Below are 25,002 nucleotides of genomic sequence, written 5' to 3' on the forward strand. Positions count from 1 at the left end.
TTGGTGTGTTGTCTTCATAACTCAGCTATGCCATTAGAATCTGGGATACTTTTTTTTTTTTTTTTTAAATTTGTGCTTTTGGGGTGAAGGATTATCTTTAGAATAAACAAGGAGAGTCTTTTTGGTGATTCCAGATGTTCCAAAGCTCTCTACTAACAACTGGCTTATTTGTGTAATGTGGGCAAGAAACTTTATGCCAGTCCTTAGATAAATGGAAACCACTTGCTTAGTTCTGTTCTTCTGCCTACCTTTCTTATTTCTCTTCTGCAGTAAGAAGAACAAAACCCCTTTTATGATAGATTTTAGGATTTACACTGTTTATGTCACTTTGGTTATTAGATATGAGATTGAAATTGCTCTTTCATCATTGTGATGCATATTGTCTTATCACTTGGGTTTTTAAGTAACGTAAGTCTAAAAGGCTCCAAAACTATTGTTGAGAATTTAGGAGGAATGCAGATTGACTGTGTGGCCTGTTGCTTTTTTACAAGCATAATATGGAAAACCATCCACTGCTTTTCTACTTCATGTGTTTGTTTATATGGGAAGACTTTGCAAAACAATTAAGTGGAATGAGTTTTAAGAGGATGTTCCCTTTATAGACAGATCTGCATATGACATGACAAGATTATTTCTTCCCTAATTCTCAAATCGTGTAGGCTAAAATTGTAAGACAAATGATGACAACGAAGTGTCAGCTTTTCTTAAAAATAAAAGACAAAAGTGCATTATTAACCTCTAAAATTGTAAGGATGTATGCTGCTGACAACCTGTCCAGGGCACATGGGGAACTACATGGGCATAATGGGGTGGGGAGACAGAATACAGTAAACTAGATTCTAGCAAAAGGTTATAGAAGACACACTGAAGGCAGGGTTTCAAAGACTTGTGTTGAAAAGTACCAAAATAAGCATACTACAGATCTACAGAACATTTTAAAATCAGCAAGGCCTTTTTGTAGGACATGTTCTAAACTTAGTGGCAGCAGTAGAAAAGTAAAAGTACTGTAAATCGTACATGCCTGACTACTAGTGTAGCATTCTTGAACTGCTGCCCATTTAGGACTCGGCAATCTCCTTTAATGGAAGCATGTTTTCTTCAATATTTGAGTTTGTTTATTGCTTATTTATAAGCTCATATGAAGCTGGTGTTTTAGGCTGAGAATAACTGGATGTTGAAAGTTACCATCTGCAAGTTACGATATCTGTATAATTAGAGATCCTCAGGAAGATTACTTAAATTTTGCTCTTGAAACTTAACCCGTTATTTAATGATTTTTCTTCAAGTTGCTAGGATTTGTGTCTTCAGTCTCTCCTGTCCTGAAGAGACGGGAACATGACATTTTGAAATTTAAAGCAGGCAGTACTTTAACATTAGAACAAAATAATTTATTTCAGAGGGTTTTTAAATTGTTGTTATGTACTTCCATATTCATACTAGTTAGTCTGAGTCAAACTAAGTATGCGTCAGTTAAGAGAAAAAAGTAATCAGTTTTAACCATCTTTATCAAGTTCATTCAAATATGATTCCTCATCGCATAAGCCTCTTCACAAAGTAATATCTAAATCTGACTTTTTTCCTTTTCATTTTGTATGTGCACTTTTCAAATAAAATTAGTATATATGGCAAAGTACTTGGCATTCAGCAGCAGTTAATTGGTGGGGCGGGGGGGGGGGGGGGGGGGGCAAATTCCATTCCTGAGTTCTGCCTTTTGTTGTAACATACTGCAAAATGCAGAAACAATTTATGATTGTTAATTTAAATGCTTTAGCAATCAGTGTTCACCTGTATTAGGATTCTGTACAAGAGAGTGAGTGAATGTATTCCCAAGCTTTATTTTTTTAAATTCTAACAGAATTTTAAAAAAATCCTTAGAAGTTTCTTAAGTGCAGGAGGAAAAAGAACATTGGTCTGCCATAGAGGAGTATTCAGTATCATCTTCTATTTTTCAGGTTAGCAGCCAGTGCTAATATTAAAGTGTTCTTTTTTTGAAGTGTTTCTTTTTGATGGGAGTAACTCAGTGACACAGTCAGGGCAGCAGCTGCCGTGCATGTGGGAATTGGTTTCTTTAACTCCAGTTTGATTCTTGCATCTCCCTTGCCTTTCTTTCATACCCAAGGTCATCTGGTTCAAGTTCTGCAAGTGGTCTCCCATTTTTATAACTCTTTCCTTTCTGTAATAGACAATACTGTTTTATGGACTCACAAAAGTAACATTTCATTTCTTTAGCATTTGTCTGCCTTCCCGTCTGTTGCATTTACTTGAATTAAGTTACTGTCAATTTAAGGTTTATACAGTACTTCAAGTAAACAGATTTTTAAAACTTAACTACAGGCATCCATATTCTGAATTTATTCACATACATTTTCTAAACTATGCAGTTGAATTATTTTCTTCTTGATCTCCATCTAGCGTGTAATATTTTCTGCAGATTTCCTTCACTAATTTTTGTCTTGCACTTTGCTAATCCTATATGTTGAAAATGTCAGATGTGTCTAAGTGCTTTTATGAATTTTTCCACTGCTTTAAAATAAGCTGTCTAATGTCCTGAAGTATTTAAGTATTTCTTTATCACAATGAATATACTTGAAGCTTAGTAAATAGTCAAGTACATCTACTGAGAATTGCTGCAAATTTGAGTTATGGCAGCAATGAGCATTTTGGTGGCCTACACCGGGAATGATCAGAGATGCCACTTGCTCCCTCGGGGTTAGCAAAAGGAGAAGGGAAGGGCTGGTGGTGGTTCTGGCATCTTCAGAAGATGGGGAGAACCTGTGTCTAGGCAGAAGCATTGGCTGTACCCCAGAACATTTCTAATAATGCCAGTTCATTGCGTCCTGGCTAGGTAAAACAGTGTGGAGGGTGTGAAAAAGAAACCAGTAATGCTCAGAGAGGTCAGAGAAGTGTACAGTTGAGAGGATGCTAGCCTGAGCTAAATATAGGATCTTATTTTGGAAGATGGTGTAGACAGATTGAGACTGTACTTTATTTTTGTGTAGTTTAATTTCTTTTTTTATTACAGAGACTGCTTTTTAATTTTCTCCTGTGACTCTCAACATCTTTAATAGAATGCTTGAGAGAGCACGCCCACACACACCCCCCACCCACAAACCGCCCCCTCCCTCCCCCTCTCAAATACAGCTGGGAAATAGCCATGACCTCCTGAAATTTAAGTTTCTGTCAGAACATGCCAGTCTCTTTGATCAAGTAGAAGAAGTCTTCCTGGTGATATTTTTTCAGTCAGAAGTTAGTTTGCGTATTTTTGTCTCCTAAAGATGACATGCTTTAGATTAGATAGCTCATTATAGAGGAATACATAGTAGATACTCTTGGGAATGCAACAGGTTAAACTTCAACCATAAATAGCTTCTGACTGCAGTAATTTCTTTCTTTAGCTTAAAGGACTTCTTCATGAAGGTTTTGCTGAATGTCATATCTAGAGTATTTTTTGTACCTCTCAGTTATTAATAAAGCAGAATATTCTACTTCTGTTTAACGTATTTTTCATGCTACTGTTTCGATCACTAACTAAAGGTTTTTTTCAGGCTGCTGACTAAAATGCTTCTGAACTGGAATAAAGTGGAAAACTTTTAGCCTTGAGGAAGAATATCTTGAAAGTTATGAGCATATCAAAATCAGTTACACCGGAATATTGGCAACAAATATTCCCAGAATGTTTTTTAAAATTGTAAGTGTGTGTGAAAACTACGGTGTATATATGCCCTGTAAAATAGGGTGAGGCTTTTAATATTAAAAAATGGATCAATTTAGGATAAACAGAGGTTAAATACCACATTCAAGATTCCATTCACAAGATTGGTGCTGGAAAACACATAGAATGCATGTGTAATCTTACCCACTCTGAAAAAGGAAGGGCATTGAAATCACTAACAAGTATGCCTCGTTGTGGGCTCTCTGAATACTCAGCGGTATAAAAAGCAACATATCAGTCCCCTAGTTTAATGCAGTTGTAAGGTGAGAACTTTTTGCCAATATTATGTAAACTTGGGTTTGTAGCATATCCTTTAAGATTTACTTTTATAGGCACATCTATACATGATGCATTGAAAAGCTGTTGGTTTATGCTGCTTTATTTCTGTTATGTTACAGGTCTCATTGGTGCATTGGTTATTTGGAAACTGACACTTCCTATTTTCAATTTAGCTGATATTGAAACTGTGCTGGTAACAAGAACTAGATGGAAGAGAGTCCTACACAAGTATATATGCAAAATGGGAAACAGCTTACTTGGGAGATGGTACTGAGAGCAATCATAAAGAGTAAAACTTGCTAAATGAACATTAAGAAATCCTTCAGCTAAAATCCTAGGGTTTTATTCAACACTTCTCACTGTCAGCTTCATATAAACGTGACAGGTTCATTTTGGGTCGTAAGAAGGTAGAGCTGGATTACTGTACTGCAGGTTGGTGGAGGATCAGAGCTCCTAAAAACTAAGAAAATGTAGAAAGTTTTTAAAACCAAAACTTTTAGCAGGTTTGTGTTTTGAAATATAAGTGTATTAAGAATTTTTTGTAGTCCACATAATGAGTAAATGAAACTACCTGCCTCTTTTTCATTGCTATTGCATATAAAGCAGTTAAGTCAGGAAATTTTCTTTTTGTTTGTGTTGTAGGTTCAGAGAGACTTCTGTTCCTTCATGACTTCTCTAATACCTAGGGAATTCTTAAATAGAAAATGGACATTAAGAGCCAGTGAGAAATTTCCTACCATATTTTAAGGGTCAGAGAAAGAAGGGTTGCAAAAACACTTTTCAAATGTATCACAGCATACATCAGTGATGCTCTGTAAAAGTCTCAGACAAATGGGGATGTGAAGTAATGCTTCTATAAATAGCTCTGTGTTCATCCATAAACTTTTACTGGAAAGGCATGGAATGAGATGCCTGCATCTCTGCAAGTGGAATTTTGGGTGTGGCAATACTTGTCCCCGATAGTGAAAAGGGATCTTTTTGACTGACCACCTGTAAAGATGAGGAAAGTATTTAAGGAGGCTTTTCCATTCTTCTTTTACTGATGGAGATGAAAACAGGAGCAGCATTTCCAGCTGGTTGGAGTGTAGGGTGTGATCTTAAGTAACTTCAGATATAATAGCCAAAACTACTGTGAAAGAGTTCTCAATCCTTGAGTATAAAGACATAGTTCCTTGGTATGAATACAAACATACGTCCCTTTCCTGTAATAACAGATTTGGCTACCAAGCTGGGGAACCCATAAGCTGTGGTGAAGGCACTCTCACACAGTCCTAGAAAGCAAAAAAAATCTGGTTCCTTCACCAAGATCTAGTATTTAGCTACTTGGCCTGTTGCCTCATAAAACAGATGTTAGTATTATCTCTGATATGTATTGCTGCATTTATAATGTACAAAATAGTTGGCTGTTAAAGACGATGGCTTAATTAGAGTGGAATGTAGACTCTCAGCTCTTCCATTACTTTTGCAATAGCTAAAAATAGCCCCTGTAAAATACAGTAAAGTTAAATAGACTAACATATCAGTTATCTGTGCTGAAATCTGGAATTGCCAGAAACAAAGAGGTGGTTCCCTCCCCCCCCCCCCCCCCCCCCCATCTTAGTTATCCATCCCAGAAATGGAGATTCTCATACATGGATCACTTTGTGCTTTTCAGATTAAAGAAGTTAGTATATTGTTCTTTAACAGTGTCCTGACACTTGTATGTGTTATTGAGAAATTCCTGTTTACCAGCTCAGGATTTCTTTTACATCATTTCAGTGATTTAAGATTTTTTTTTTTTAACCTGCACTGAAAGAACAGAGAAGTCCCAGATTGTGCTGACTTGTTTTTGTAGTAGGGCGTTTTAGCATTCTTCTCCTGTAGTTTAGTTAGAACGTGTAACACTTTAAGTACCACCACTTACAGATGTGGCAATAGCTGATACTGTAATTTGTGGATGAGCAGAATGGTCAATCTGTTGCATTATCTGAGATAGATAATAATACCTTTTAATTAGGTAATAGTATCTATTATCTAATTAATTTTTATTGTAGTAGAAGAAAACCACCTTACAAATGGGAGTGGACCTGTCTGTCATTAAGCATTAATAACTGGGGTTTGGGTTCCTTGGGGTTTCATTTTGATATTTCTGTGTAGTGATTAAAACTTCTTCACGAGCAGAAGTTTAAGCACACGTTCATCTTAACGTTAACATTACAGCCATTGAAAATGTATAGTTGCAATGTTAACTTTGCATTAAGGTAAGTATATTTTTTGGATGCATGCCCAACAAAGTATCACCTTTGTACAGTGTGCGTTGTGTTTGAGGAGGAGTTATCAAAGTCGTAAGGCATGACTGTGACTCATGTCTGTTGACTGACCTTTTTACCTTTGGAAGTCTCCTCTACCAAATTAAATATCATATCCTGTAGCTTGGATAATAGAGTAGTAGTATCTTTTCCAACATCTTGAGCTATATGTGTAATATTATTCTGCTCTGAATGTTAGACAAAATTCGGTAAATATTTTATATGAAAAAAAAACCAATAAAAGTATTTATATTGGGGTGACATAAACCAAAATTATACTAACTTTCTGTAGCAGCAGAAATGCTTTATTTTAGGTGTTTACTTTAACACACACTTCAACAGATACCTTACTAGTTGTGTTTTATTTGGGGAAGGAGGAGAGTGTTTCTCTCTTGTGGACATTTTACTGGCTACTAGTTTCTGTATTACTAGTACTTAGAGGCAAATTCTCCACACAACATTTACATGACCTTAGCTTTATCTTAAATAGTTCTGTTTCTTCAATAAGTTATGCTGGACTTCAAGCATTTCAGAGAAGTAAAACAACTGCTTGCACCAAACTTGAGCTTAATGTAACTACTGAGAAATCAGTGAAGTCAAACTGAGAAAAGCCTAGTGATAAGAATTTGTCTCAAAAAACCTTGTTTCAGTCTCTAGCAGTAATTCAAAATTAGTGTATTAATTTCTAGAAGAAATGGATACCATGCATACCCATATGTAGTACTTGGCAAGAATATTAAAATATACACTTTATTTTAAAAGTATATACAGTGTATATTCAAGAAATAATTGTAGGCCATTAGGATGAAGTTGTTTATATATTTACATGGTACAGAAAGTTACAGATGTTGCCATGAAGAAAACAATAACTCCGTGTTTATTTGAAAGTGTTTAAAATAACAAACAAAACAACCCCAAAACCCACCAAAATCAATCTTTTTCAATGCTTTTTTTACTATCGATTTTAAAATTTAAGTGGTTTTTTTTTTTTTTCAAAGCAGCTTCAAACTGTCAAACACACAAAAAAAGTAATTTCTCTGCTATTTACCAGTCTTCACATTTTTATTTGTGTAATGGGATCTTAAGAACAAAGTATGTCTCAAAAGAAGACTAAATTTTCCAGATCAAATTTGGAAAATGCAAAAGTAGTTTGTGCATGGAATTCCTGTGTTGGCAATAGGAGATATGACACACATGCATGTCCATTTTTGCTGCCCAGTCCAGTAGGTTAAATGTGTACAGCTCCAGTTCAGAATCTGTGACTAAGGGACTTCTTTTCTTAAAATATATTGTGCTTCTTTGAACTTGCTTCTCTTTCATTTACTGAACTGTCATTTAACCTGGTTTTCCTCATCTTTTAAACAGGAGTGTGTGTATTTGTCGCCTTATGAATACATGCTATGATAATGTTACAGGAATTAGATGATAAATTATCATTTCAGTGCTTCTACTGCTTGCATCTAAGTGAGGCTACATTTTAAGGGGAATTACTTCAGTCTTCTTGGCACAGTTCTATGATGGATCATTATTGGAGATACTTCCAGCATGCAGTATGGTATTAACAGTTCATAAAATCTTTTTCCCTGTATCTTGAAAGAGCTCGTTTATATTTTGGCATTTAATAGAACTTCTACTACTGTGTGTGGTCTGCTTGAAACCGTATTAATTACGTAAAATGCCGTTTTCTTCTGAGTATGTATTCTGCTTCTTTATCTTGTTATACTAACTCAGTAACTGTAGCACCACTGATAATCATTGGTACTTCACATGCACTTAAAAATTAGAAGCTAAATTAAAGCTAAGACAGCAAGGTCTCATAGAGAATGGAGGACTGGCATTATTATAGGCATAATTTCATATGCTGATCTTGTTCCTGGGCACATGTAAATAAAAGTTGCGACAGCAGGCCCCATTCATCGTAATGGGGATTTGTGCTGTTTCTTTTGCACATCTGAAACTAGAGAGGGTAAGGTTTGTTTCCACTGTGCTGGGCTCCGTTGGAATTTTTTGGCTGGGAGCAGGAACTCGAAGTTATAGATAAAAGTTCGGAAACTGCTGAAGTGTCTGTACCACGCCTGTTGCCAGAATATCTAGTCATGCTTCTTGGATACCGTAGCCATCTGCTGATCTCGGATTGAGGTGCTCATTGCTTGTGCTGTGCCACAGCCTCCGTCGAGTCCTCGCCATCATGAGAAAGGCGATTGTGGGGATTTTCTTTTAATGTCATATTTCTTTACAAGCCTCCTTGCAGGTCATTCTCCTAGCATAAAACCATCAGGAGCTGCTGCAATGAGAAGCAGCTGAAGGCAGCATTTCTTAAAATGTTTTCCTCCCCTTCCATGGCAAGGAAATCTCTCTTATGCCCCTTTCTATAACCGATGCTGGCACAGCACTGCACGGACACAGCTTCCAGGTCTGTAAGTGAGTCTGTGCTGCTGTTGGAGCACCTTTTGGGGAGCATGCTCTTCGTGTTAGTGAGCGCTGGCCTAATCAGGGATTAGTTGTGGCTGGAAGCCTAGATGTTAGCAAGGAATCCCCAGGGAATTTTATTACCTGTTTAGGTGCGATGTTCTGGCTGAGGGAGGCCAGGCAGCTTCTCATACAGGTGCGGTAGGACTGAGTGCTGCAGCCCAGCGGCTATCGCGTGATTAAAAGCAAACATTCCTCCTGAAGTGTTCATCCGGGCAACAGCTGAAACTGGGAGAGAGGGGCAGAGGGGACCAGCTGATTGAGGAGTGTAGGTTGGACATCCCTGTTTTAAGGAACACTTTTTTTTTTAATCTATTTCATCTCTTATAGATGCAGCCAGGCACTCACTGTTTGCGCACAGGAATTGAACCCCATTTAATCAGTGTCCTACTTGAATTCATCCACATATAATGCAATGCACTATGGATATTTGCGCCTTAAACAGCCTCTTGTTACAAAGCAGAGAGCTGTGACTTAGATTAAATTTAAATCCTGATTTGCGACATATTAGCACAGCAAACTAATGCCAAAATCTATTAAGCCTCCAAGGTTTTTTTTTGTGCTTGACGTTGGGTAAGTGCTGAGATCTTGACCACAATCACATTTGCTTCTGGGCAGGAGGAAATAGTCCATGTAGTTCCAGTAATCCAGACAAGCCGTCACATCTGGTTTTATGAATGATTTCAGGGGGGAAGGGAAGTTTGCAATTGATTAACATTGTTCTTAAAATCAAAGACTACTGTAGTTTCAGGAATTACTATAGAGAGCTTCAGGGACCTTGGCAGTTAGCTCAAAAAAACAACTTTTTTTTTTTTCTTCTTCTTTTCTTTCTTTTTCCCTTAAAAGATTATTTAGAAAATTATGCTAAGAAACCTAATAGTTCCAAATCTGTATTTCCAGCTCTTCAAAATGAAATGAAAAATTAACAAACACTTAGTCTTTCTGGATTATGGTATTTTTTTAAATCATACATAAGATGAAAATCTTATATTTGAAATGAGTATGCTTATATTAAATAGCTAAGTGTTTTTTACTATACTTGTCAAACACGTTTTCTTATTGTTTAATTGTCTATTATTGTCTATTGAAATGGTTACTAAATTTCAAGGCCATATAAAAAGGAATGCTAATAGTTTTAGGAAAAAATATACAGTCTTACAATGAGTTTTGATATGGTCTTTTTTTTTTTTCTAAAGGCAGGTTGAGTGTGTGCTAGTAGCAAGTCAATGTGAAGTGTAAATAATATTGTGCATGAGTACTCATCAGCTGTTAAGCGTGCCGTAGTTTAAGGCTCCACTTACCTTTCTATAACAATTCCTACCAGAAGTCGGCAATCTGAATTCTTGCCCTATTCAATATTCTCTATGGTGAATACATGCTATAATGCAGTGCATCTGTTACTGTGCTCTTAGGAGCAAGTCTTTGGGAGTTACTAATGCCCAGGATTTTAGCGTTATCTTTTTCTTCTAAGAGGTGGCGATTTAAGAATCTCATTTTGAATTGTAAGTCATTCAGTTTACACAACTTAAGCAGATTCTCTGATATGTTCAGCTTCATCATACTCTATTCAGCAGTACCATTTCCATCTTTCAACAATTTAGATGTTTTATTCAAGTGGGAGCTTGGGTGGTAAATGCAGTTTGGCAAGACACCTGCTTCACCGATGATTTGGTTCAGAATTGACCTGGGGAAAAAGTGCAGGGCCCCCATGGGTTTTCATAAACAACATTACTACTCTCTTTCACCACATCAGCCAGAATAGACTCTGTGTATTATTAAAAGACATGCTCAGACCGCTACCCATTATTTTCAGCAGCTATACTTAAAACATTTCCCAGGAGTACAGAAATTGAAGGCTGGCATCTTGAATTCATCTGTGTAAATAGATAGTCTTTGAGCCAGCAATCAAAGTGAGGTTGAGTCATTAGGCCACTGCAGTAGGAAAGCTATATATGTGGGTTCCTTTTTCTCTTTTTTTTTTTTTTTTTTTTCTTTTAAGCAGTAGTATCTAATTTGTGGTCAGTGATAGGTTATTGTAGTAAAAATGGCTTCAGTTTCATTACATGCTGAAATGTTTCAGAAATCTCCAGTCTGGCTCCTAAACATGTATTTTCTCATTGCAAAAAAGGACGCACCACTGCCTCTAATTGCTTTCCACACAGGCCAGAAGCAGGTTGTTAGGAGCAGCACCGGGTGCCTGCTGCCCTTTGCTGCTGCTGGGGCAAAGAAGTAGGTCACCGGCAGGCTGCTGGGGCGCAAGGGAGAGGAGGATGCTCTGCCGAGCGGGCCAGTCCTGGGACCACCCAACAAAGGTCGGCTCCTCTCTTTTAACCAGCAGTCAAAACACCACCAGAATTAAAAAAAGGAACTGAGAATCGATAACTGGCTGCCCATTCTTTTCTCTTAGATTTTAAAGCAGCGAGGCCTGTCCTCTGTTTTGCCAGCAGGAGTGGTTTAGTCATTATCGGCTTCAGAGGATTTCCACTCTTAAGATATTTTATGTTAAATGACTCTGGGAGGGAGAGTAAAGGAAGTGGCTGTGCAAAATCCATCGATGGTTTCTTGGCATAGAGAACTTGAATGATTTCTTCTGCCTTTGCACCCTGCCTGCTTGAGCAGCGTGAAGGAAAGCACCTGGCCCCCGCCTCCAACCATTGTTTCTTTTGACATACTTAATTTTCAGGTTGAGGGGACAGAACACCTATGTCCCAATGGATGCGAGGCTCAGCCTGGGAGGGAGTTTATCCAAATGGGGAAAAAATTTTTTTGAAAGAATATTCAGCTCTAACAAGAGACTTGTAATAGGTTGTCATCAAATAAAGCTGGAGTATCCTGTGTTTTAAGTCACTTCTCAGTTTAAAAATAGAGTTTGAGTTTGGCATTTGGGGAGGTGCTTTTCTTAAAGAAAAAACCCTACCTCACTTCTCTTACTCAGCTATTAGTCGTTCTGCCCAGTTGTGTCCATCTTGGCATTATCTCCATTTTCAAGTGGAACGTTGCCGAGGCTGCTCATCTCTCCAGTATGAGGATCCGTCTCAAACCTTCGTTGCATCTCAGCAGCAAAACGTGTCAGCACAGGAGCAGAGCAACTTGGCTTGCAGAACACGCTCTTGCTCTGCATTCACAGTGACCTTCAGGGTCACTGAGTGCGCGGTTGCCTCCTTGGAAGACTGCTTATTTCACAGCGACCTTTGTGCCAGGTGACATGTCTAGCTGGCTAGGTGACAGGGTACTTTTAGTTCAAAAGTATAATTAACTCTGGATGACAAGAGAGACAGAAGGAGTATCACCTGTGGCTTTTGGAGGGATTTAAAGCTGAATGCTTAAATGCATAGGCAATGTGACCAGCTTCCAGCGTTAGCATCCACACTATTGAACTCTTAGCTGTCTCGGAAGCAGACTGAAGAAGATGACTCTGTATCCTGAAACCCCTAAGTCCAGGGACAAAGATGCTGCTGAGACTGCTCAAGTTGAGGAGAACTTTAACTTAATTACTGGAAATTTGGAATGCAGATTACTAATGATCATGGAGATTTAATTTAATTGAAGACTTGTTAGAGACTGTAGCTGGAACAAGGGCTCCAAAACCTGTTTATGGAAGAACATAACATCCTTTTAACAGGTGGGATGTAGGGCTTGTAGAGGGATAAAAACCTCCCCTGTAACAAAATACATTATTGTTCAATAGATAAACAATTAACTGAAGTCCCTTTGGGAAACCCTAGTCAAGAATATTTCTGAATTATTTATATTTTAATTACTTTGTTCTGTTTGAGAAGTGTACATTCTTGGCATAATTTTAGCATACTTCCTGTGCTATTGGAGTAGGGAATAAAGGTTTTCTTTTGGTTTTGGGGTTGGTTGTTTTTTGGTTTTGTTTTGGGGTTGTTTTGTTTTGTTTTGTTTTTTACATTTACCACTTGTCTTTCTCCTGTGAACTTTGAAAAGTGTAATATCATGCTTTGAAGGAGGTAGATGATGAGTTTATTTCTAGGAAGCTTGCAGAATAAGTGCAAAGGATTATGGTTTTAAAAATACACACTTTTTTATTTACAAACACTGTTTTGATCTCTGTTTTTAAAGGCTAAATAGTATACTAATCTCGAGGCTCTTTTTTTGCATCCTAAATTTTTCTGTTAGACAAACAGGGAAATTGGAGGTCTGAATCTAATTTGAATATACTTATTACTATATCAATTTATTTTCAGTTTTAGTTGTTTCTCAAAACAAAACACTCAACAGGTGGTGGTTGGTTTCCTTCATTAAGGATATGAACCTTTGTACCAGTTGCTCATCACTATTGATTATTCTTTAAAATAAAAAAGTTGATTCTTTTTATACGCCTATATATGGAAACAATGTCATGTATTTCCCAGTGCAACTATTAATAGCCTCTCTACGTATGCACAATAAATTATTTATTTTAATCTGCGCTCACAGGAATCACACAAGTGCACTTCAAGTATAAATTTGCATGATTTTTTTCCCCTTCCGTTTCTTACTCAGTTTGTCATTTCTAAATTGCTTGTTTGTTGTCTTTTTTCACTGATGGACAAATTCTGTGGCAAGATGGTGATTCTGGCTACTTTTAATATTTAAGAATTTTGAGTTGCTCGCTTTTTGTACTAAAAGTAGCAGCTATGGGTAGAAATGTCTTAATAAGAGGGGTTTAAAGATGATTTAGTAAACTTGTAAAATTATAGTTGAGGACTAGTAGATTGGATCTTGCTTATGGACGGCAGTATCACTGGAGCGTGCACAAATTGAAATAGTTTGACCAGCATTATCTGTTGACATGTATGGCCCAGGCACAACCTTCATGATCCTCATTTCGCCAAATTCTTTTGAAAACAAACAGGTCACTGTGGACTATATCTAGAGATCATCTGTTCTGGGAAGTTCTTACAGTTTATTAGCCCAACGCTGTGCTGCTTGAACTCCTTCCTGAATGTTTTCTTCTACGGTTTCCTCTGCTGTATTGTTGGTGTTTCCAACAGCAAATATGATGACAACTAATTTTACACCCAAGATACACCCAAAACTTTGGAATTTTTAATCATCCCTTCAAATACCTTACTTTCCACCCAAATATTTCAGAAGTCTAGGCAATTTCTTCATTGTGTTTAAGAAAATTTACTGGAATTTTGGTCTTTGGGTAGGTACATACAGATCAGGCCACACACTTACTAAATACATCCTGAATTACAACTGGATCAGATTCGAAGTTCAGGAGAGCCCTTCTTTGATCTCCACTCACTTAGCTCGAGCTAAAACTTCTTGGGTAGGACCTAGTGTCTGCTCATTGTTCAGGGTCCATGTATCAGACACACAGGAAGTGTTATGTATGTAATTAATTGGATTTGTACTTTATTTATGTAGGTTCTATAACATGCTCTTTCTACTCTCACTTCTCAATGATATGTAAATATATGCTAGGCACAAGCATGGCCTCATATGTACTGGTGATCTGCAGACTTTTCATCCCCTGCTTCCTTACTACACCAACTCCTATTCGTGACTGCAACAGTTGTTTTTTGGGGTTTTTTTGTTTGTTTGGTTGGGTTTTTTTTTTCAGCCTAGCTTGCCTGCACAAGAAAGTAAGATGATGATGATGATGATTATTTCTTAAAGTGAAAGGCTTTACTTGAGGGATTTAAAAAAAAATAAACCTAGCAAATTTATTTTCCAGCAACATCTTGACAAATCTTTATAAAGATGCCAATATTTCTTTAAACATTTGCAAACATCACTAAGTTGTTTTTTTTTTAACTTTTTTTTTAACGATCTTTAAAAAGAATCTTTTCTAATGAATGTATAAAAATTCATCATAAATAATAATTGTTAGAAGTTAGTCTTATTTCCTATATCCATTTGGTCTATTAAAACACACAATTAAATCTAGAAAATTACAAACGTGAGTCATTAGCTCTGAGGCATATAACTGCCAGGCAAGCAGCCATGACAAATCCAGAAGTATTTAAATCTCTTGGTGTTAAAAATAGGCATAATACAGATGTCACTAAATTTAAAATAAATCTGTCGTAAAATATAAATCCAGTTAACATGTAATGTCTTGTGAGATTGTTGCTTTAGGGCAACATGAATGTAGACCCACGGTTAGTAAATGGTCTTACAAAGTTGTAATATACAGAGGCCTAACGCCTACTCATTTTTTAAGTGTGCGGCATGTGTTGTCAAGAAACAGTGTTTCCCAGTAGTTACGTTACTGTTTTTCTTTCTAGGGGGATGCCAAAAGTCTTCTAGCCTCTGAGAATGTGAGCACTGGCCAAAAGTTGGACTTTCCAGATACAATGGTACAGCAGAAGCTGGATGAAGCAAAGGACCAAATCAAGCGGGAAATAAGGAAGGAACTTAAAATCAAGGAGGGAGCAGAGAACCTCAGGAAGGTCACAACGGATAAAAAGAACTTGGCATATGTGGACAACATTTTGAAAAAATCAAATAAGAAGTTAGAAGACTTGCATCATAAGTTACAGGAGTTAAATGCACACATTGTTGTAACGGATCCAGAAGATGTTGCAGGTACCATACGTTATTGTGAAATCAGTTTTTCCTCTTAGCTTAGATAAGCTGTATCCCATTTCACTTGAAAAAAATTGCTCTGGAATGACCAGATCCGTAGCTGGCGAGTTTGTTACTTATGTATGCCTATTTGTTTTGATTCACAAATAGGTGACCAGTCCCTTTGAGTTTTAAATTGTTTTCTGGGGAGCACTGTGTTTCACAGACCATTTGATGGTGCTCTAAAGACTAACTTAACATGTACTAGTTCTTCATTTTCAGTTATTACTATATTAAAATATTTTCTCAATCACTCTAATATTTCCTAATAGCTTTTCACTGTATAAAGGCAAATCTCAGTAGCTCTTCCAGTGACTTTCTCTGAGTTACGCTGTAGGCATCAGCGTTAATACACCTTTTTATTCTATGGGGAAAAAAAATATAACATTTCTACTTAAAAGATTTGTGGTTTGGTTTTTGGTTTGGGTTTTTTTTTTTTTTTTTTGGTTGGTTGGTTTTGGTTTTTTTAAACTTAAATCTAACTTTTGAAAACTGTTTTTCTGCTACACCGTTTATCTGACTAACTTATCAAATGTTTCCTACTGTGGCAACGATTTGTTTAAGTCTTCAGGCTTTACCACAATGAAGCTACCATTTTAAAGACAACTTGAAATTGTTTTCACAGAATGGCAGAATGGTTGTAATTAATGGTTTTAATTAGTATTTTCTGTGGCATGGCAATGAGTCGATACTAATTTTGAATGTGTTTTTTAAAAATACCAGGCCTGGTATTTTAAGATGGAATGTTGTGAAAGTAAACAGCCCTTTTTCAGCTTTGTGGAATGACTTGGGAGATATTGCCAGCCTGGTGATTTCATGTTGCACAGACTCTTTTTGGCAAAAAGTTAATAAATGTGCACAAGCCATTGAAGTTGTTTGTGAAGGGAATGCCAAGCCTTAAGAAGCTTGGGCAGTAGAATAAAAGACCGCATCATCCTTGTGAAGAAAGGTTTGGTTACAGTGAGAATTTAGGAAAATACTGGCAGGTGATGTCAGCAGTTCATGCTACCTGGCCCTGTGACATGCTGCAAAAGCGTTGAAGTGTCCACGGTGGCCTGCACAGTATTCTCTGTATTCTCTGCATTTTTTGCTTTTGATCTTCATTAGATACAAGGGACGGAGCACGAAACAGCTGGAACTAGTGAGGCAAAGTTGTTGCTGCAGCATGAAATGGGAATGAATACACTAATGTATGGTTCACAGATACCCATTGGGGTTTTTTAGTAGGCATGAAGCATTCTCTTTCATATCGGCTAAGGTTTATGAAAATCCGCTTCAGTGTTGTGGCTTTTAAAGGAACAGGAAGAGTGGAACAGAAAGAAAATTGTATGCAAACTGTGTATAGACCAAATATAGAAATCTGTGCGGACGTAAATTTGTGAAGTTCATCTAGTAATAGAATTGAAAAGTGGATGAGCACAGAATGCTCTTGTTGGAATGCCCCCTTCCAGTGTAGCATTTTAAAACCCTATCACAATGAGTTAATGAGCAATATTGTCCTTCTGCGTGACTCAGGAAATGCAGTAGACCCTAAGAGAGCATTTCCTCGTTCTAAAGAGATGGTTTGGGTACAAAGAATTAAATAATGTTGTTCAGATCCTTCGTACACTTCTGAAAAGGCCAACAGAGCCCATTGCTTTTGTGAATAACTGTTAGCAGCTGGGCTCATCTTGCCTTGTGTTCAAATACCAGAGACTTCATGAAAGGCTCAAGGGATCAAAGATCAAAGCTGATAAACTTATGTGCTTCTACCTGCTTTTGATGCATGCTAAACTTCTTAGTACTATGTTTTTAACTTTCATTCTGTTCAAAGTGTTATCGGTAGATGGCTTTTAGAGTCTTAATTATTGAAATATGCAAGAAAAAAAACTTGCTAATTCTGTTGAGATGTTTATCTTCTCTGTATAGTATCACATCAGATATTCCTACATAAGACCTATTTTAATAGAATATATTGCACCTTCTGAGAAAAAATAGTAGTCTTCTAATTCTTTTAATATCTCTTTTTAGATCAAAGATCTACAAGCACCCACCCTCCAAAATTGAAATGCTTGAGCTTTTTATACTGTTTGCCTTGTAATTTAATTGCCTGTCTCCTTCCTCATTCATGGTCACTAATTCATGGGAGGGGGAGCACTATCAGTAAACATTCTGTCTGTCTTGAGGCTAATGGGTGTAAGTCATCTAGGTGATACTCTTGATTTTTAATACTGAAGTCTTAGGTTTGACATCAGGTATTAGTGAGCTTGGTCTTTGCAAAATAAGGTTGGTAATATAAAACTTAGGACATGCCAACTGTGTACGTGTTTGTGTGTGTATGTATATATATATATATGTATACACACACTTAATATTCAGCAAATATGTAGACACCAAGTTGGGTGGAAGTGTCAATCTGCTGGAGGGTAGGAAGGCCCTACAAAGGGACCTGGGCAGGCTGGATCAATGGGCTGGGGCCAACTGTATGAGATTCAACAAGGCGCAGTGCCAGGTCCTGCACTTCAGTCATAACAACCCTATGCAACGCTACAGGCTTGGGGAGGAGTGGCTGGAGAGATGCCTGGCGGAAAAGGACCTGGGGGTGCTGGTTGACAGTTGCCTGAACGTGAACCAGCAGCGTGCCCAGGTGGCCAAGAGGGCCAATGGCATTCTGGCTTGTATCAGGAATAGTGTGGCCAGCAGGACCAGGGAGGTGATAGTGCCCCTGTACTCGGCACTGGTGAGGCTGCACCTCGAGTACTGTGTTCAGCTTTGGGCCCCTCACTACAAGAAGGACATTGAGGTGCTAGAGCGTGTCCAAAGAAGGGCAATGAAGCTGGTGAAGGGTCTAGAGCACAAGTCTTGTGAGGAGCGGCTGAGGGAGCTGGGGTTGTTTAGTCTGGAGAAGAGGAGGCTGAGGGGAGACCTTATTGCTCTCTACAACTACCTGAAAGGAGGCTGTAGCCAGGTGGGGGTCGGTCTCTTCTCCCAAGTAACAAGCAATAGGACGAGAGCACACGGCCTTAAGCTGCACCAGGGGAGGTTTCGGTTGGATATTAGGAAAAAACTGCTTCACTGAGAGGGTGGTCAAGCACTGGAACAGGCTGCCCAGGGAAGTGGTTGAGTCTCCATCCCTGGAGGTATCTAAAAGATGGGTAGACGTGGTGCTTGAGGACATGGGTTTAGTGGTGGGCTTGGCAGTGCTACGTTAACGGTTGGACTTGATGATCTTAAGGGTCTTTTCCAAACTTAACGATTCTATGATCCTGTAGCCCTAAAGATCACTGCCATCTGACAGAAGATACCTCTGTGGAGAGGTCACAGGTATCTCATGCTGGGAGTTCTTGCTTTTGCTCAGGATCAACAGAGAATTCAATAACCATTTACTGATGAATATGGGAGCTCCCTGAATAAGTGCATTGTTTCCAGAGGTTAGCCTTATTCTAAGTTACAGCTTTTCACTTTAGCTCATGTTTGACCTTTTTCTGGTCAGTTAGTGACAAATGATTTAAAAGACAGAAGGAAATACATGGGAAATTTTTAGACTGTGCAGAGCATGAATGCTGAAAATAAGGTAAAGAGGGTTCAAGAGCTCTGGGAGTCAAGGTCTGTGTTCTTTAATGTACTTTAATATTTTTGTACTTTAATATTTATGTACTTTAATATTTTTGAGGGGTGGCCCTATGTTTTTCCCTGTCTTCTAGAGGATACTGTGTACGTTTTTGCAGGTTCCAAGTAGCAAAGTCAGAACTGAGATCCATTGAGAAGTAACACTGAGAGAATCATTGCCTATAAGATGATGTTCCCTTTGACCTGTCAGGCCTGAACTCTGAAGATTTTTGGACTGTTTCTGTTGGCTGGTTGAAAGGTCATTGTGGTAACTTGGAAAAGTAATTTAATCTTTCCTTGTTCCTCTATCTGAAAAGTGGGTGTGAACACATATTTGTAAAGTGCACCAGATTTAGAGCACAAAAGTGCCATGCAAGCAGTTGTGACTCTTACTGTTGCTTATGGTATCAAGCAGTAACTTACATTACTTTTTTAACAAACCACTACTTTGTAGTATAACTTCTTTGTAATCAGTGCATTGTAATTGATACGTGTTAAGACCGTTAAACATAGTGTTAGTGCATCTACTGTAGAAAAATGTGTTTTAATAACATTCCATTTCAAGCAAGTTAAGATGTTTTGATGGTAGTTTGCCTAGAGCTGAAAGCTTTCCATGTCGGAATGCCATAGGAAATTATTTTCACAGCTATTTGAAGAATTGGTATTCAACCTTAACCAAAAATTGCAGTTTGCCAAAAAGCTCTATTATTGAATGTGTGGGTAGATTTGGCAGCGGATGTATGATTCAGGAACAACTTTTAGCATAACATAAGTTTACTTTACATTATAGGGTTGATGGTGAATCTAGATTTGTTTTAGAGGTGAGACTTTGTACCCAGGTCTGCCCTTATCATGCGGTGTATTAGTCATACTACGACACGGAGTTTTAAAATTTGTAGGTCAGCAATTCAAAGTGAAGCAGAATGCAGCAATACAAAAGGAGTAGGACAATCCTATTGACCATTACTGCTGAAAATCTGAGAGCTTTATTTTAATGTGTAACATGGGAATGATTACTTCAGCTTTAGAGATGAAGACATTTTGTATCTTGAAAACATACTTCTACACAGTAGCACAGATTAAATTGATATTCTTTTCATGTATCTAAAAAGTAGCAGTAGAGATTGTGGGTTTTAATATGACTCAGTGAGGTGTAAGATTGAAATAGCTTACCTACAGCAAGTCACTGATTTAATTAGGCATATAGTTGATACGTAGGATATATATAAATTGGGAAATGAATCTGTTCCATAGAGCTGAAGTAAAGGTGGATAGAAAGGTGAGATGATAGAAAAACCTCTGAGGGAATTGGGGAGACTGAATAAAACATGGAGAACGTGAAATCAAAAAGACAAGTTCATGCCTCCTCTTCCATTCTCCTAACTAACTTCTAAGCTATCCACTTTACATCAAATTTGGCTGTAGGGGTCACAAAGAAAAATAAATTATTTTGTTTAAGAATATGACTAGCTGACAGGGGAGTGAGAGAAACTGTTTTGGGGATTTCTTTGTCCCTACAAATGACTAGGTTAATCTGTCAGACACCAAAGTGTCCATATAAGACCAATTACTGGAAGCTGGTAGAGGTAGCAACCAAATTGGTAGAGGTAGTGACTTTTTAGACAGCAGACTCCACCTACAAGGCTTGTATCCATAGGAATTTCATGCTAACTTTTGGAAACCTTAATGTAGAATAACATTATTAAAGCAATTTGAAACAATCTCCTGTCACTTGTTTAGTAGTTAAAATTAGCCATTACTGAATTTGAATTCAATTGAATTTCAAAAGTTTCCAGGAGGTCAGTACTGGATTTTCTCTGAGTGCAGAATGTCCACTGCTGCCTTGGACTTAGTGATGGCTTAGTTAAAGTGCTGATGCAACCATCTGACTCCGTGAGAAAAGCCTGATGATGCCTCTTTCTTCCCCTCTCCAGCAATGCCTAAACAGGCATCACAGGTATTTCTGTTGGGTATGACACTGATAAGGCTAACTGCAATTAAATATCCTCAAATAAGATTAAAATTAACTATTTACCAAAGGGCACTTGCTGCTAATTGAGTAGCGTAGCAGCATGCTGCAGTACCATCTGGGAACCCAAATTCAGAAAGTTACATGGGATCCTAGATTTCACACTGAGCTTATTGAAGAAATAGCATACCTAGCATCTGGGGAAGAGTCCCCAGAGGAATGAGAAGCAGTCTCAGAAGAGTAGAGTTGTGTCACTACTCTAATAAATATAATTCAGACAGGAGCGCTGATAAAAGGCAATTTAGAAGCAAGAAGGTTTTGCTGGTGAGCACTATGCAAAGACTCAAACTGAAAAGGTTTTCAGAAGAGCAAAGATCACTGTTAAGATAAATATTTCAGACTGAAAACTGCCACTGTCCTGATGGAATCCAGACATTTTTTAAAAAAATCAGTTAAACCATCACTATTAACTTATTTTAAGTCTTATATTTTCATGAAAACAGAATATTGCAGATGCTGGGGAAGCAGTACTGCAGCTCTTCCAGCAGCCTGGATCTGTGCTAACAAGCTGCACAAAACTCATTACTGTTAAGCAACAACATTCATAGTTGTTCAGCAAAAATAACATGCTAGTTACTTGAAATGAAGTCAAGTTCACTTGAAATACATCTGTTACTTCACTTGATATTCACTGTCAAGAAGAAAATGCCTAGGGGCAGTAATCCATACCCCAGCAAAGCTCTTGCTGTCCTATGCAAAGTTGGACTTGAATGCATCCAAAATGGCCAGTCTTGTACCATCCTTATTGACCAACAAACATGGCAAACTGGAGAATCTCTTAGTTTCTCCAGTCCCTGCTTGAGTGAAATATCAATTTGGTATGGGTACTTAGCTCTTGCTTAACTTTAAGCAAATACATAAATCGCATCGATTGCAATTATCTGGATGAATTTATTACTTATTTGTATTATGAAGATGACTAAATGTCTCCAGATGAGATTCGAGCCCCTCTGTATAGTGCGTTACACAAATAGATCAGAGATAACTAGCCATACCGGAGTGATTACAACCTCAGTAGACATTACAAAGAGAGAGGGAAACAGCTGATACAGCTGTAGCTTGTAGTGCTGCTGCTAAGATTGTCAACGCTTTCCATAATAGGACCAGTTTGTCTGGCTGATTTAAAACTTTAATCTGAATTCTTCTCTAAGAAGCTGCCTCAGGCTGCTTACTGAATTGTAATGGGGTTGGGGGGGGGGGGGGGGGAAGGAGTCACTTGGAAGCCATTTCTGAAAAGCTGTTGGTAAACTTTTTTTTTTTTTTTTCCTTAAAAAAAAAAAAATCATTGTTAAGAAACCATTTTGTTCCATGTTTGGAAGTTTAGTGAGCAGCTATTATGCCTGAAGGCAAAAAATGGTTTCTTCTTAGCAATTAGTCCATACTGCAGAAAAGTTTCCTTTGCTGCTGGTTACTAACAAAGCATATAGTAGAACCATTTAAACTAAATGGTAGAGGGTAGTTGCACTCCACAAGTGCAGACCAACGCTTGAGATGACCCACGTAAATGATGTGGGTACACCTTCACAGTGCAGACACGCAAAGGGAGATAATAACAGCTGCCTGGGCAACCTGAACCGTGGTATCTCTAATTAGTCCTTGACTTGCAACTCAAGTGTTGTTTTAATGCAAAGGAAGACTGCTTGTGTGCATCTTTAAAAGCTGTGAAAACAGACTTCAGGAGCCCCACAGTCTTCCCAGGGATCATCAGAGGGCTGGGATCTTTAAATGGTAGAGGCCTGCATCATAAATCTAAAATTGGTAAATATTCATTTATGTGATTAATGCACTTTACAAGAAGACTTGACACTGTGACTTTCAAGTTTCACATTTGTTCTAATTTTGAACAGATTATTAGGTGTGGATTAGTTGAATGTGAAGACATAAGTGAGAGGAAAGCATGTTGTTAATCTTTGTTTTATTAATAACAGACTTAAGGTAAAGCTGTTCAAGTGCAGTTTCACAGAGAAACCAAGTCAAAACATTGAGGAGAGGATGAACGACAAAACAGATGAGGAATAACACAGATTTTTTTTTTTTTTTAACATATGGTATTTTCTGTACTACCTTTAAGTAGTGAGGATGCAGTAAGAGTCTTGAAGTGGCTTGAAGTGAAGAGTCAAATAGCAGCAGAGGAAATTAAAACTTTTCCTTACATGAAATCTGTATGTAGCCTCAGCAAAAATTGCAATTTAGGAGGAAATTACACAGCAAACTTGAAAGTAAAATATGTTACATTTCCAAAACTAGTTGTTAGAAGCTTCTACAGAAGAAATATGAAATGGCAGATAAGACTAAGACATGTCCTCCCCATAACACCTCATAATTCATAATTTGTAAGTTACTAGTGCAATGCCTGTGTTTTCTAGTAATTGAGGATTTCAGGAACGTGATCCATCATCCTAATTCTAATTCAAGGAAAATTAATTAAAATTGGAAAAAAAGACTGTACCATTGGTATCAGGTAAATATTATCTTCCAGGAGACCAACTAATGTCATTTGCCCATGGAGAAGGTATTCTCTCAGTTGTTAGGGTAGAAGAAATCAACAACAAAAAAACATTATTACAGTGGACATAGTTTATCCTCTTTTACAAAAAGCTTGAAAAAGAAGCCGTTGGGACTATTAGGGAAGATAGTTAGCGAAAAGGACAGTCGTGTTGGAAATAGTTAAGTACTAGGAAATAGTTCAGTGGCCACTTAGTTCATTTCGCACAAGCTGAAATATGAACCAGTGATTAATAGACTTTTCTGGAGGAGGACAGAGAAGTTAAGGAGTTTGACTATAATAATTTGATTGATAAAACTAACTTGCATTCCATTAAATTAATCCAGCAAGATGGAGATCTAAACACAGTAATATTGTCAAATGAAAAAGCTTTAGCCTTCCCACAGATCACAGTTGTTCAATAACCTGTCTGCCTATATATCCAATTACCCAGGATTCTGATATGATTCCAGAGCAAAAATCGTTCAGCTTTACAACTAAGGAAAAGGCTCATTTTATCTGTTCTTAATTTTGACATAAACTGTGTCTGCAGTGTTCACACTAGAATCAATGAGCATCTACTTAATATCTGTATTTAGACCGTGCTCATTAGTATTGAATATTATTGTCCAAGTTTGTTTGTTTTTAAAACACTTAGATTTAAAATCAGGAGTGTACGAAAGCTTAATGGAAAACTGTGTTTTTAATTGACTCAAGACATTCCAGAAGAAATAAATCTCCTTTGAAACGAAAATAGACCTAGCTGCAAACCTGCCTCTTTTACCACTCCCGGAAGTGATTCATGTGAATTAGGACGTGTGTAGGAGTCGCTAGGCTTTCGCGAGGCTTTTCATGTTAAGGCGCATTTGCAGTGCTGCTGCAAAGTAGCTCTGGACAGGAGGGTCAGTACTAATGCTTAAGTATGATGTTCCAGCTTTGTCTAATCTATAACTTAATAGAATGGAAAAGGTTAGGGTGTTTTTGGGGGGAGGGGTTAGGTTTTGGGGGGTTTGGGGGTTTGGGGTTTTTCCTTCTTTTTTTTTTCCGCACACATTACATCTTACCTTTAATTCACAGATTGTCCTAGGACTCCTGATACTCCAAATAGCGATCCTCGTTTTTCTACTAACAACAGATTGATGGCCTTAAAGAAGCAATTGGATATAGAACTGAAGGTAAAACAGGGAGCAGAAAATATGATACAGATGTACTCCAATGGCTCTTCAAAGGTAAGGCTTTGGAATGCTTGGAGAACATGAAATAATTGTGGATTTTCATATTTCTGTGGTGTACAATATAGAAACAGTATGCAATTTCAGTGTTTTTAGTTGGGGTATATTTAGGTTAAGTAGTGCTGTCAAATCTACTACAAATTTCTGTACCATTTTTTGTTATGGTTTGGTACCCACTCAAGTGATTGTTTTATCAATTTGTCCACATGCAGTTCAACCTAAATAACAAATCCGGCTTACTAAATTTAGTACATCTAGTAATCTTTGATCATGTGTGATTCACTTAGCAGCAAAGCTTGGTATGACACTGGCTGGCATCTGATGCTTTTCCTAGCTCC

The 25,002-nt window shown here is 37.7% G+C and overlaps 1 protein-coding gene across 10 annotated transcripts in view; it reads left to right on the forward strand.

The window, feature by feature from the left end:
* The window catches only part of PKN2 (protein kinase N2), a 67,208-nt gene that overhangs the window by 9,933 nt on the left and 32,273 nt on the right, over positions 1-25,002 (forward strand). For 6 of the 10 annotated variants that reach the window (XR_014228340.1, XR_014228341.1, XR_014228342.1 and 3 more), the window contains 2 exons: positions 14,991-15,291; positions 24,510-24,661. Coding sequence is in view for 7 of the 10 variants with exons in the window: in XM_082313655.1 (XP_082169781.1) it covers positions 14,991-15,291; positions 24,510-24,661 (453 nt within the window). In the remaining 3 variants the exon portion in view is untranslated. Of the gene's footprint in view, positions 1-3,545; positions 3,689-4,110; positions 4,259-14,990; positions 15,292-19,047; positions 19,200-20,707; positions 20,876-24,509; positions 24,662-25,002 lie in introns of those variants that run through there. The other 4 variants (XM_082313657.1, XM_082313658.1, XM_082313661.1 and 1 more) reach the window with 4 other exon arrangements.

This window comes from Platalea leucorodia (assembly GCF_965183815.1).
Source record: "Platalea leucorodia genome assembly, chromosome: 5".
Classification (NCBI taxonomy): domain Eukaryota; kingdom Metazoa; phylum Chordata; class Aves; order Pelecaniformes; family Threskiornithidae; genus Platalea; species Platalea leucorodia.